The 13,045-nt window shown below is 55.7% G+C and overlaps 1 protein-coding gene across 8 annotated transcripts in view; it reads right to left on the reverse strand.

Moving 5' to 3' along the window:
* The window catches only part of ANKS1A (ankyrin repeat and sterile alpha motif domain containing 1A), a 78,515-nt gene that overhangs the window by 5,290 nt on the left and 60,180 nt on the right, over positions 1–13,045 (reverse strand). For 6 of the 8 annotated variants that reach the window (XM_032132802.1, XM_032132801.1, XM_032132800.1 and 3 more), the window contains 9 exons: positions 5,994–6,092; positions 5,486–5,638; positions 5,257–5,364; positions 3,395–3,559; positions 2,827–2,952; positions 2,621–2,692; positions 2,137–2,223; positions 1,619–1,756; positions 792–962 (listed from right to left, as the gene is read on the reverse strand). In XM_032132802.1, coding sequence (XP_031988693.1) covers positions 792–962; positions 1,619–1,756; positions 2,137–2,223; positions 2,621–2,692; positions 2,827–2,952; positions 3,395–3,559; positions 5,257–5,364; positions 5,486–5,638; positions 5,994–6,092 — 1,119 coding nt within the window. Of the gene's footprint in view, positions 1–257; positions 357–791; positions 963–1,618; positions 1,757–2,136; positions 2,224–2,620; positions 2,693–2,826; positions 2,953–3,394; positions 3,560–5,256; positions 5,365–5,485; positions 5,639–5,993; positions 6,093–13,045 lie in introns of all 8 variants that reach the window. The other 2 variants (XM_032132806.1, XM_032132805.1) reach the window with 1 other exon arrangement.

Raw genomic sequence — 13,045 nt, forward strand, 5'->3', positions numbered from 1 at the left:
TCCTCTTGTCCTGCTAAATCAGGGTGCCACGGGGATGTGACCACCCCAGCAGGAGCAGCGGGGTTAGCTGAGAGCTGCCACACTGCATCAGCAGGGGCGGGTGGGAGCGGCAGATCCTTGGGGTTCATCCGAACCAGAACAAGCAGGGGGAGGAACAACAGCGAGGCAGGACACGGGGGCACAGCAGGAGACAGAGGAAGTGGGGAGGCAGCCCGGGTCGGTTCGGAAGGGAGGATGGCAGGAAGAAGGGTAAAGACCTTCGCTCCAGGACTAACAGACTGCAGCGGCAGGTAGGAGGGGCGGTGTGTTGTACAGGTGTGACAGTAACAACAGCGGGTGTCGGGAGGGAGCGGCACCTGAGCGGGGGGAGCAAGCAGAACACAGACAAAAGGAGACATTAAAGGAAGGCAGTGGCTTGTGCAGCAGTCCCTGCTCCTCAGCAGCTCCAGTCTTGCCTGGTTTTGGCTGTGGGGAATCCCATACTGCAGCTCACCTACGGATCTCACTGCGGCTCTGCAGGGTTTGCCCGTGCAAGCTGTGCTGGACCCAGCAGGGCACTTAAGCCCCATCCCACCTGGGCTGTTTCCACCTCTGCCTGCCCTCCTGCTACCAGGGGAAGCCCCAACCCCACAGCAGGACTGGCACAGGCACAGACCTGCAGTGCCAGCAGCAGGACAGGCACCTGGACCATGTCTGGGCTCCCCCCACCACCCCAGGGAGGTGTAAGGGTGTGGTGCCCACGAGAACCCCCAGCTCAGCCCAGCAGGTCGCTCCTGCCTGCACACACATACCGCGGATTTCCTCATGCCTGCTCGTGGTTTAGGCACCGGTTTGGAAGATTTTGTTTCAATCATTTCTCCTGCTCCAGCACCCAGAGGCTTTGCTCTCTGGGCTTGCAGGGCGAGCTGGTAGGCGACCTCGAACGCCTGCCCCAACGTGAGGATGATCTCGTATGTCAGGTTCTTCGAGAGAACACAGAGAGCACAAAGCTGTCAGATCACCCTGTGCACAGCCCCCCTGGCTCAGCAGCTCCTCTGGGGTCACAGACCTTGGCAGAGCCAGTGCCTTCCCGTCAGCAGGTCACATCCTGCTGTGTCCCTGGCAAAGCCACTGAGCTCCTGATGTGGGGGAGCCGGGCCCACGCTGCCTCCCCCAGGGCCCCCTGCCTGGGACCCCCTGCCCACCTGTAAAGCCCCACCAGCACTGAAGTTCAGCAGCATAAAGAAAAATAGCACTAAAGTCTTGTGCAATTTTGATTCTGCCCAAGTACAAAAGCAAATCACGCTTCTACCCTCCCTGAGATAAAAGGTTGTTAAATCAGCCCATTATGCTCAACATAATTGAGAGCGTGTTAGGGGTTTGTGCATGGCACATTCCCCAGGAGGGAAAGCTCCTGCCCTGCTTTATTCAGCACTTGAGACGGCAGTAACGAAGCCAGACAAATACTCTCTTTGTCCACAGAGGTCCAAAGTAAAGACATTTCGAACCAAGACTACTTTATGGTAGAAATGGGTGAAAGAATCCTAGAAAGGAGCAGTCTGTGACTAGCCAATAAAGCTGAGGGATGAAACAAATGGGCTGTGAAGGACTGGGAGATGTGACATGACAATGCACTCACCACATCCACAGTGCTGAAGACATGGCAGTAGTGATGGCTGGTCTGCAGGTCCTTCGTGATGTAGGCAAATGTGCAGAGATCCTCGGGGTCCTGAGCAGCACAGGAGATGTTCCGGATCTCGTGCTCAGCAATGACATTCTGCCGGGGTCAACCACAAGCACCCGTCACCCTTCTGGGGATGGCAAATACACCTGGCAAACAGTGGCTGTGGAGGGTGTCCTGAGGACAGGGAAAGGGAATCTCCCAGCCAGAGCAGTTCCAGCTCCCTCCCATGGCAGGAATAAATGGCAACACGGTCCACAAGCAGCTGGTCTGCCAAGCCTTTGGCACTCAGGTAATCATCATCATCTTGGTGTTCTCAGTAGTCATCACCACCTTGGTATTCTCCCCCAGCCCCAGAATCTCCTCAGGACAAGCCATGGCTTCCGGACCCACAAGAAGTGACCTGCAGCCCCCAGGCAGGTGAGACTGCAGGTCATGTCCCTCCAAACATCAACTCTGAGGCATCTGCAGCTCACCTTGTTGGAGGCATCGATGAACTTCACCCCTTTGTACGTGATGGACAGGATTATGGTTGGGATCTTTTTCATGTGCTCCGTGGATTTCTTCAGAAAGAGGAACATTCAAGTGAATGTTCAACTGTGAATGGATGGACTTGTCCCAGCCCACCCCAGAGACTCTCAGGCCCGTACAGTGGGTTTTGGGGATCTGGGACCAGGAGGAGGAAAGTTAGGTCCTGGTAGAAGCAGAGGGGAAGTGACAGGGACCTGAAGAGATTCCAGCCCTCACTTCCCCAATGAAAACACCCACTCTCCCGCTGCACGGATCTCCCAGGTACTGGGAACAATGCTGGGAAGGGGCAGTTCATCAGAGACAGTGGCACCATCTGTTTTGGTAGTCTGGGCTCCCACAGGGTTTGGGGAATCCCTGAGATCCCCCCTCGCAATCCCCATCATCCACCACAGGCTGCAAGTGAAGCCCCCGGCCGCAGAGTCTCCGTACCCTCATCTTGGCACAGGCGTCCTGTGTAGACTCCGTCCCTCGGAGGTCTTTGATCAACATGGAGCCCAAGTACTGTGTGAAGGAGGGAGAGATGTTAACTCCTGCCAATCCCAAGGCAATGTCATTGCCCTGAGACTCCATGCTCAACAGCCTGACCCCCAGAGCCTCCTCATCCTCGCCACCCCCACAAACCAAAAGCCACTTACGTTGGCCTCGTACCCGCAGGACTCGAAGATGAGCTTCTCGGGCTGGTGCTGCCAGTTTTGGACTGGGGCGTACGGGGCTGCCAGGCTGGGGGGGCGCAGGGTTAGCTTGGACTCCCGACGGTCCTCCTGCATGGGAAGAAATATGGATGTGAAGCCACAGGAGGTTCAGCCTGGGTTGGAACAGCTCTCAGGGTTCATCACCATCTTGGTGTTCTCAGTAGTCATCACCACCCTGGTATTCTCCCCCAGCCCCAGAATCTCCTCAGGACAAGCCATGGCTTCTGGACCCACAAAAAGTGACCTGCAGAGGGGATTGGTGTTGGCAATGGCCAAGTCCCCCAGGAGCTGGGCAGAGGCAGCACACGGGGTGAAGGTGCCAGTGCTGATGGAAGTGTGAGCCATTGGTTTTTGAGGTGAAACTGAGGCACAAAGGAGCTGCTGGCTCTAATGTCTGAGGGAAGCTGAGCCTGACCAGCTCCCTCCCTGCACCATGCCACCTCCTCCCTGGCTCCAGAGACGGGGCAGCCTGCGCAGAGGGCCCCCAGGACACACAAAAGCACCCACTAACCTGTGCTTTGTAGCGCTCAGCTCTGGAGTAGGGAGCAACCTCAGTGCCACGATCGTGTTGCCTCTTGGCAGTGTCCCCGGAGGGCAGCAGGAGATCGGCAGATCTGCCTGTGCAGGAGTCGTTCTGGCTCAGGGGCGACGACGTCTGGGACATCAAGTCCTGGCACTGGAAGGAGCAGACACCGCAAAGGGTCCCAGTCAGCTTGGGCTGTGCCGTGCCCCCCATCACTCCCTCTACATCGCCTGACACAGGGTGCAGTGAGTGGACTAACGGGGTCAGCTCCTGCTCTGGGGGCCCCTGCCTCAGTGCCAATCCCACTCTTTATCTTCTGACACCTGATTTGCTCCAGGATGGTTTCAGCCACGTACTCAGCCCCTTCTGCCCAGCACGCCTCTGCCTCTGCAAGCTCATCCCAGGAGGGCAGGGAACACGCCGGGCTGGGGGCAAGGTGATTCCAGAGGGGTGGGCTCCCCTAAAGCACTGAGCTAAGCACTCGAGGGTGATGATGATCAGCCACCCCAGCAGAGGAGCCCCGGGAGCCGCCGCCAGAGCGCGCCCAGGGCCCGCAGGCACGGCCGGAGCCTCGGCACAGCTGTGGCCGCATCACTCCCATTCAGCCCACTCGCCTCATTTGCCATTGACGCCCGCCCGCCCCCCGCCGCAGCCAGCGCTGGAGCGCAGCAGCTGCAGCGCCAGGAAATGCTGCAAATGGCCCATTCTCCCACCCAGCCTCCCCGGGCAGCATCTCAATCAGCTGAGCCGCACCAAAGCAGCCCTCTCCCGGCCTCAGCCCCCCTGCCTTCGGTATCATCTGGCCCACGGTGCAGATCCTTGGCTGCTGGTCCCTCCCAGGCTCCTGCTGCCCAACGCGGGGGTTGAGCAGTGGGTGAAGATGCAGAGTCTGTACTGGGCACCCTCCCAGTGCAGCACCAGTGTGAATTCTCTCTGTTCTCACTCTTGAACCCAGTTCCTAAAAATTCCCACGTCAGCAAGCAGGACACAGCAGCCCAACTCACTTCAGCTAAGGCTGTTTGGGTTGGAAAGCCTTGGGAATCCAAGGCAAGTGGACAGAGCTCTGCAGCAGGGCAAGGACCAGATGTTTAGGATGGGTAAACTCCAATCACTTCAATTCCTGCTCCAGGAAGCTGATTAGCAATCTCTGGGAGGAGGCAGCACAACATGCTGCCCCATTCCTGAGCTCACAGGGTTGCTCTGAGCCCAGCAGCTTTTGCCAAACTCAGCTCTTAAAAGCCAGTTTTCAGGAAGAACGGGGAATGTGATGCTTCCCTCCCAGCCAAGCCCTGTAACAAGGACCTGACATCCAAATGCTGCCACTCCTGCAGCAAAAATCAACATCCACACATCTTGTCGAGTGCTATTTGGCAGCGAGAGCGGGAGCTCTCAGCAGCCCAGCCGGGCCAGGGAGAGGGCTCCAGATCCCAAGGGTGCAATCAAACACCAAGTCCCAGCTGCAGCCCTTCTCCAGCTGGGCTGGGTCACTCCTGCCTGCTGAAAGCTCCCACATCTCTGACCAGGAAACAAGGGCAACAAAGTGGGCTCAGAGCTCCCCTCCGTGCAGGGCAGAGGTGGGAGTGGCACCCTGCACCCCTTCAGTGCAGGCACCTGATCCCAAGGGGCAGCCTGGCCTTTGCCATGGGGTCGGCATCCAGAGGCTGACCTGCAAGGGCTGGAATTACCTTGCCCCACTCACTGCAATCACAAGGTTGCCCCTGCACAGGTATTTGCTGCCTGGGTGTCTGGGGAGGATGAGGTGAGCAGCTGAACGGACAGCACTGGCCATGGCAAGATTTCTCCCAGCACTGACACACGAGCCAGGCAGGGCACCATGAGCAGGGACTCACTCTCAGCTGCGAGAACCGTGGTGGCTTGGCTGGTGGCTCCTCATAGGGTCTGTCTGCCAGCGAGGCGATGATCCTCTTCCGATGGCCCAGCAGGTTCACTTTCAGCACCTGCAGGGAGAGACCATGGTCACCATGGGCACAGAGCTGCTCTGAGAGATTTGTGGCAAGTGCTGGCCCCAGGGAACGGGGCAGGATCTCGCTGCTCCGGCAGGAGAGAGGCGACACTCACGTTTACTATCTCAAGCTCCCAGAGGTTTTTCACAGTGTCAATAGAGCTGTAGCCACTCGAGAGGAAGGACTGGATGTAATCCTGCAGCCCCAGGGAGTCGAGCCATGCAGGAACTGAGGGCTGGCTATTCCCATCACAGCCCAGGGGTTTCAACTGTGAAAGCACAAGAAAGGTGTTAAAAGCTGCAGGAGCTGGGATCCCAAGGGATATGGGGTCAAAGAAAATCAGTTTACAGGCCATGGCCATCTCCACTAGCCAGTAACAAAATCACTGTATAAACAAAGAATGTGCTTGGGATCAAGACTGCCAGGAGGAACAGTCCCAGCATGGAGCTACCACCATCCACATAGCCTGGAAGATCAATATACTCCTCCTCCTCCCTGCTATTCCCCAAACCCTTCCCAGAGCCCCTGAGATTCCTCCATGGCCAGAGATGCAAGGACTGGCTTTTGTTTCCCCTGTGTTCCCAGCCATGCTTGGCAATGTCCCATCATCAGCTGGTGCTGACCTTCGGGAGGGAGCGAGCAGCCTGGAGCAGCTTCCGGCGGTGCTGCGGGTCACAGATCCCGATATCCCGAAGGTCCTGGTCTTCCATGACATTACAGCCCTGTGGGGACAACAGGAACCACATCAGGCGTGTGAATGGACATCACACAGTTATGGCACCCTCTGACTCAACCTCCAGCATGTCCTGGCAGCAGGAGGAGGAAGACAACAATGATAAGGAAGGCTTCCAAGGCTGGGAGCTCTGCCCCATGTACCGACCTCGGGCACAGAGAGGGCTGACACGAGCAGAGCTGCAGCACACGGAGCACTGCTCCCCCCTCCCACTCCCAGCCTTTAGCCCTGGGGCATGGCTTACAGCCACATCCCGTGGGATGCACACACAGAGGCTTTAAACATCCTGTAACAGTGCCCAGGCAAACCCCAGCCCCCTCCACGTCCGAGCAGGGGCTCTGGGTTCTGCTCAGTCTCCCTCTACGGCCACAGAGAAACCTGCACTGCTTTCCCTGGCAGCCCAGGAAGGTCAGGTGTCTCCTCTGGCTCCAGGCAGGGGCAGAGATGCTCCAGTCACCCCACACTGTGCTGTTAAAACCCATTTTCTGCCCCCTTCCCCCTGCAGAGCAGAAGCACACGGACTCTACCCCCCTTTAAAAGCCTCTGTCACAACCTGCTTCCCTGCTGTCCTACCTGGGCAGAGCTCAGCAGGACACGTTTCCCCTCGCCTGGCAGAGCCACGCTGCTGTGTGACTGAAGGCTTCAGCTCAAACCCGGACCCCCTTCCCGGCCCTGCCTCCCTCTGCTCCCCAGGGAGTCCCAGCAGAAGGTGTGCGCCGACAGCGCTTCACTGTTCCACATTCTGGTTTTATAAGAGAAACCCAATTAAGGCCGGCTGCAGGGAAGGTGAGGGCAGGTGAGATTGCCAGGCACCCTACAAAAAGAGCAGCAAGGGTTTCCTACCTCTTCCCATCCACAGTTTCGTGGGATTTCAGCATATGTGCTTTGCTGAATGCTACCTGCTTTAAATGCAGCAAGCTGCCCCGGAGCAGCCACCCCCCGAGCGTGTCCTTGCTCCCGGCCACGCCAGCAGCTGCTCTGCCCCTGCCAAGCAGCATCACTGCCACTTCCATGGCAGGTGTGGCGACAACAGAGCAGGATGGCACACAGCTCTCCACCCGGGAGCTGCTCTTCCCTCGGCCACAGAGGAGTGTTCAGGGAAACAGGGAATTAACACCAGAGATAAGAGATGCCCAGAGATCTCTCTGCCACGTGGGAGAGCTGCCCTGCAGCCCACACTACAGTCATTTAGCAAACAGCAGTGGCAAACAGCAGTGGGTGGCAGGAGGCACAGCTCTCACCACCCCCTGACGGGGCTCCTCTGCCTCCCCCTCCCTCAGCAGGTCAGATCCCACACACGATTCCTGGAGAGCTGGGAGGGGACAGGAGAGCAGAGCCTGAGCTGACAGCCACGGGCACAAAGGCATTTATTTGTCTGAGAGTTGTTTAAACAGCAGAAAGAGCTGGGACTAAATGGCTCTGCAGCCCATGAGGGGGGTTCATTCTGTATTTTCCCAAAGGCCAGTTCACAGACTGTGCCAGTTGGGGCCATTGCGCTGGGAAGAGCTACTGCCACTGCCCCAGTGTGCCTGTGGACACCAGATCATGGCCAGACCCATCTCCCCTGCACCCCACGGCCTGTGAGCGAGGCCAAGGGACACCAGGGGCTCACCTGAGTGGCGACACTGCACACCATGAGCCGTGTGAGGATGGAACCACATCACGTGCACTGTTCTGTGCACCCCTCAACTGCACAAAATCAGGGAGTAAGAAGAGGCAGGTTGCTGCTGAAGGCTCCAGGCTGCCCATTTGGTGCACAAGCAGCAGCTCCCTTTGGATTGGGAACAAACCCCCTGTGATTAACACAAGGAGCTGCTGCTGCCAGGGCAGTGACCTCTGGCTGGTGGGCAGCAGCATCCCACCAGAAAGATGGAAACATCCCCTCCCCTTTCTTGTTCACAAATTTTAAGCCAAAGAGCCACATTTAATGTGCATTCCTGTAACAGCAGGAGATTGTGTGCTCAGCTCCGGGGAGGAGGGAAGGGATTAATGGGGATTAACTCCCCTGATAGACACCTCACCTGGCAGGAACGCAGCCTGTGTGCGAGGAATTCATCTCCCAGAGAGAGATGGCTTCAAAAGAGCTTTTTGAAATGGACAAAGAGGGCCAGAGCAAGTGATGGGATTTCTCTCATAGGTTTGCAAAGCAAAGTATTACTGCCCTGTGTGGGGGAGGAACAGGGAGGGACTGAAGTGCCCACACCACGTTATTGTCACAGCTCGAAACCTGCAGTTCCCAATGCCTGGGCCTGCTCTGCGCTCCCTTGACCTACCCATCTTGGTGCTTTGTGGCTCCATCTCCCTGCAGAGAGCCAGGGCTGAAGCTAGGGGAGTGCAGAGAAGATGCTGGCAAGGGCAGAGCTCACAGCCAGTCCTTCCCTTCGTGCCACTCTGACAGCAGGAACAGTCGGCAGCCAAATGAGCTGTGACAATGGCGATGCGTAATTTTCATGTATAAAACTAAACAAGCCTGCTGATCCGATTTACATTTTCACTCATGCTCACTTTCCAGTGTTGAGCCCTTTTTGGTGCTAATCCCCTTTGGCACGGCCGTGGTCCCACATGAGCAGCACAGGCTGGTGGCTCTTGCTCTCCCACAGGGCACCAGTGTCAGCTCCAAGGCAGGGCAATAGGTGTTCTCTCACCTTTGGCATCTCAAATTCAAAGAAAATTGCTTGCTATGTAGCAAGGATACAAGGTAGTTAAATACTGTGAAGCCTACAGCTTTCTCCTGCTCTCCTTATTTTTATGTGTCACATTAAATTCCCTTGGTGCCAGTCCGTATTCTCTGGGTACTTAACAAGGATAGACAAAGCGTAGCAGCTCTGAACAAATCATTCCAGCCCCTGGTGCACGAGAAATGTCCTTCAAACCCATTTGGATTTCATCTCCCACAGAAAACAATAATCTGCCACTAAAAAAGAGAATTAAATACAAAGACACTGGAGATCTTTTAACCTTTGCCAGCCACACAGAGGAGCCAGACTTTAAACCTGTCTGCACCCAACACGGCCTCAGACAAGAGCCAAGGGGCAGAGCTGCTCTGCGTGGGCCACTGCTGCTCTTTGGTTTTACCCAAATGTTCCCTTTGGTGCTGGCCACAGGTCAGCAGATGCCACCTCCCAGTGCCCCTCTGAGGGCACAGAGCAGCCCCAGCTCCCACCAGCCCCTCCCCAGGTTCTCTGAGGACGGGCTCAGTGGGGAGAGCAGAGCTCAGGGATGTGCTCTGCCATCAGCCCAGTCCTCCAGGAGCCTCCAGAAGCAGCCTCAGAGATGCCAATTAGAATCACAAAGATGTTCCCAAGACGTGCCTCCAATTTTATTCCTTGTGACAAGTGCTTCTACCTTGCACGTTCCTCCTGGGTGCCCCAGCTTCGTGGGGCTGAGCAGAATGAGGGAGGCTCAGGGCTGGCCCAGACCAGAGCTCTCACTGTCACCCACACTTTGGGGCAGTGAGGGACACCCATCAGCTCCTTCATCCCAACACCTCACCATGTGCTGTGTCAGGAACCAGCCCCCACCTGGGCTCAGCCAGGGAAGGGACAGGGGCTGAAATGCATTACCTGGGGCAGAACTCCTCTGCTCCACTGGCAACTCAAAGAGCTGAACCATCAGCCCAGTCAGACACCTGAAATTGAGTAGGGTGAATCTGTCCCGAGTCCCAGCTGGCACAGACTGGCTGCCAGGCAGTCAGAGGCGCCTTCATCCCCCAACCTGGCCTTCAGCTCCCTCTGAGCCAGAGTCCCCTCCATGGAGAGGCACAAATACACACCACCATGAGGGACACTCCTGACCCCTGTCTCTGCCCTGCACATCACCCTGAGGGAGGGCAGGGATCTACCAGTGACCCGTGTCCTCACTGGCAGCCCTGTAGGATGCTGGTGCAGTCAACCCGCCTGCAGAGACAGGAGTTCTTGGAAAAAGGGTTGGCTTTGGTTCACACCTCACTGCCTGCACTGTAGTTAAACAGCCCACGAGGCTCCAGGTTCTCATTAAAGGAAAACACACAGTCAGAGGTTACCTGGCAGAAGGCAGCGTCCCCTTCTGCTACCGAGGTGACCCCAAAGTGAGTGAGCTGAAGGCAGCACTGCCAAAATCTGCCAGATTCCTCCTCCAGCAGGACACTCTGCAGGCACTTAACTACCCAATTTTCAGATGCTGCTTCCTCCTCAGAGCCTGGCGTCTGTCCACGCTCTCGTTCCAGCTAAGGAAGGGCCTGAGGCACCGAGTGCTCCGTGCAGGACGCGCGGCCGGGCCGGCAGCGGATGGACCCCGACGCCAACGCTGCTGTGAGCACAGCCTGCATGGGGAGGACAGGGACCAGGACGGGTCTGCTATCAAAAGCAACAGATGCAAAACCCAAACACAGCGTTCCCAGACTCCGAAGGCTCCTGCAGACATCCCAAGCAGAGAGACAGCTGAAGGCTCTCTGTGCATACAAAATGAATACAAAGCTCTTTTTCTTTTTCCCCTCAGTGCATTCGAGACAATTTGCATCTTGTCGTGGATTCTGCTGTCACTGCTATTGCTCTGCTTTTGGCAGCCTGGATATGGGAGATGGAGACATGTCCAGCTCACCACAGACCCTGAGTGACGGCCTCACAGCTGGGCCCTGCACACCCAGATCTCAGAGCAGGAGAAACCCATTTGGTCATACAAATCTGTGTTTGTAATCGGCCTTGTGATTGGTGGAGCTTGGTGCCTTCCCTTCAAGGCACCTGCAGTCTGGGGTACTTGAGTGGAAAGCAGGGAAAAGGATCTGCTTGGCCACAGGGACGATGATGAAGCCCCAACTCTTCAAAGAGCATCAATGGGGAACGGGGCTCATGCACAAAACCCTACAATAAATCTGAGATTAGCACGCAGTCACTTCATTTTTGTTTAATTTTCTTGCCCATGCAGACTGGCAGCATGACAATGGCAACAGAGGGAATTGGTCATGGTTGTCAAATTCAAGCAATTTTATTGAGAGAAAAAAAATTAACTGCAATTTTAATGGCTTTTTTAATGTTTATGGGGCCTGGAGCTACTAATGAATCAAATATAAGTATCCTCTAAATTGCCAGTTCTGGTCCACCCACTTTGCTCCTCAAAATCCACTCCGACCTCACTGCTCCCCGTGGAGTCCATTCCTATTATCCAGGGAACTTTGGCACAGCTCTGCCATGTTTCCCATGATCCTCAAACTTCCTTCAACCCCAGAGCCCTGCATGCCTCTGCTCTCACCATTCCCTTCCAGAGAAAATCCAAACACCCCTACCATGGTGGATAAAGCACAATCTCACTGGGGAGATGTCAAACAGAATTCACTTACTTGAATGAACCGATTCCCACTCAGGGGCTTGGCAGAGACCCTCACCCCAGAGTCCAACTCCACTCTGAGGGGCTCATCCAGTGCTGCACAGTCAGTCTGGGGACCCTGGCACGTGTTCCCAGGGGCTGGCAGCAGTGACCAAACCCAGAAACAGCCACCCAGAGCTTCTGCCTAGCTGAGGAGAGCTCGCTCCAGTTCCAGCCTGACACGGCCCAGGCATGAGCTACACAGGGCTCACCCGAGTCTGCACTAAAATCCCTGCACCAGCTGTGATCAGGCCAGGTTCTCACTCCGTTTCAACAAGAGCAGATGCAGTAAAACCCTGTCAGTGGTCTCTGGTGGGACCCCATTCCTCACAGATCATTCCTGGGTGCAAACTGCTACCAGAATGTGTCAGTGCAGTTTTCCCCAAATGGCTACTATAAAATGAGAAGTTCTATATGAAAATAGAAAAAAGCTCTGGGGCAGACACATTCCCAGAGCATGTCCAAAGCCTGGCTGCTCTGCCCAGGGGACCAGCAGCTGCGCGCCCAGCTGGGCCGTTCGGAGCTGGATCAGGCAGAGCTGAGTGACTGAGGACACAGGAGATGCCAGTGCTCCAGCAGGGCAGGTACCAGGTGAGAAGGAGGATTGTGCAGATGTCACCCACACCCAAACCCCAGGATCTGCAGAGCAAAGGAGACCTGGCTTTGTTCACATCCCGTCAGATGTGGGAAGGCACGAGAGGTGCCGAGCTCGGCTCACACATCCAGCCAAGGTGAGCCAACCTGAGTCAAGGCCTCAGCTCCACATTTATCCTCTTTTTGCCTGCATGCACAGAGAGGAAAAGGGGAAGGAAAGGCTGTTCCATTAGCAAACACCACTGCAGGCTAATCTAACATGGCCCTGAATTGCATTTAATCAAATTAATGTCACTACCCTGAATTATTTGCGAACACCCCGTTCTTCAACCACCATCATTTTTCTACCACTTCTCCCCAATTATAAAAAAATAAATAAAACCCCCCAGAGTTGCCCAGGGCACTACATGCAGAGAACAGATTTCCCTTTCTGACGCTGTCTCATTGAATCAGCATTAGCTGCTTTCCACACACTCCATGGGAATCCAGGCTTGAACAATAAAAAAAAGCCATAAAAAATGGTTTATGTTCTTTTTTACCTGCTCATTTGTGAATCAAAATATCTTTGAACTGAATAAAAAGTTCAGCTCCAGAACACTGGTACAACTGCCAGAGCACGCAGGGTTTGTCCTTCTCAGATGTCAGCCCAGAGGAAGCTGTGGGGGCAGCAGCAAGATCCCGCCCTCCGGGGGAAGGGGAAAGCTTTTGCAAGCATCTCACACACATTTATAGGATCTGTGGGATCACAAGACACCGTGTGAGGGAACAGGTAATGGCATTTCCTTCCCCACTTCTGTGGAGGAATTCCACCATCAATTATTGCAATTCCTTCTCATTAGGGTGGCCACGTCCTTGCCCTCCCCAGACAGGCGAAGTCCAGCCTGCTGTTTCCCTGGGTTAATCCCTGTTTGCTGCAGGGACCAGGAATGCACTGGGCATCCCAAAATCCATTTCCTATGGACTTCCCAAAGTGGACATCTGCAGCAGATGCACTAGTGAGCACAGAAG

Source organism: Corvus moneduloides, chromosome 24 (assembly GCF_009650955.1).
Source record: "Corvus moneduloides isolate bCorMon1 chromosome 24, bCorMon1.pri, whole genome shotgun sequence".
Lineage (NCBI taxonomy): Eukaryota > Metazoa > Chordata > Aves > Passeriformes > Corvidae > Corvus > Corvus moneduloides.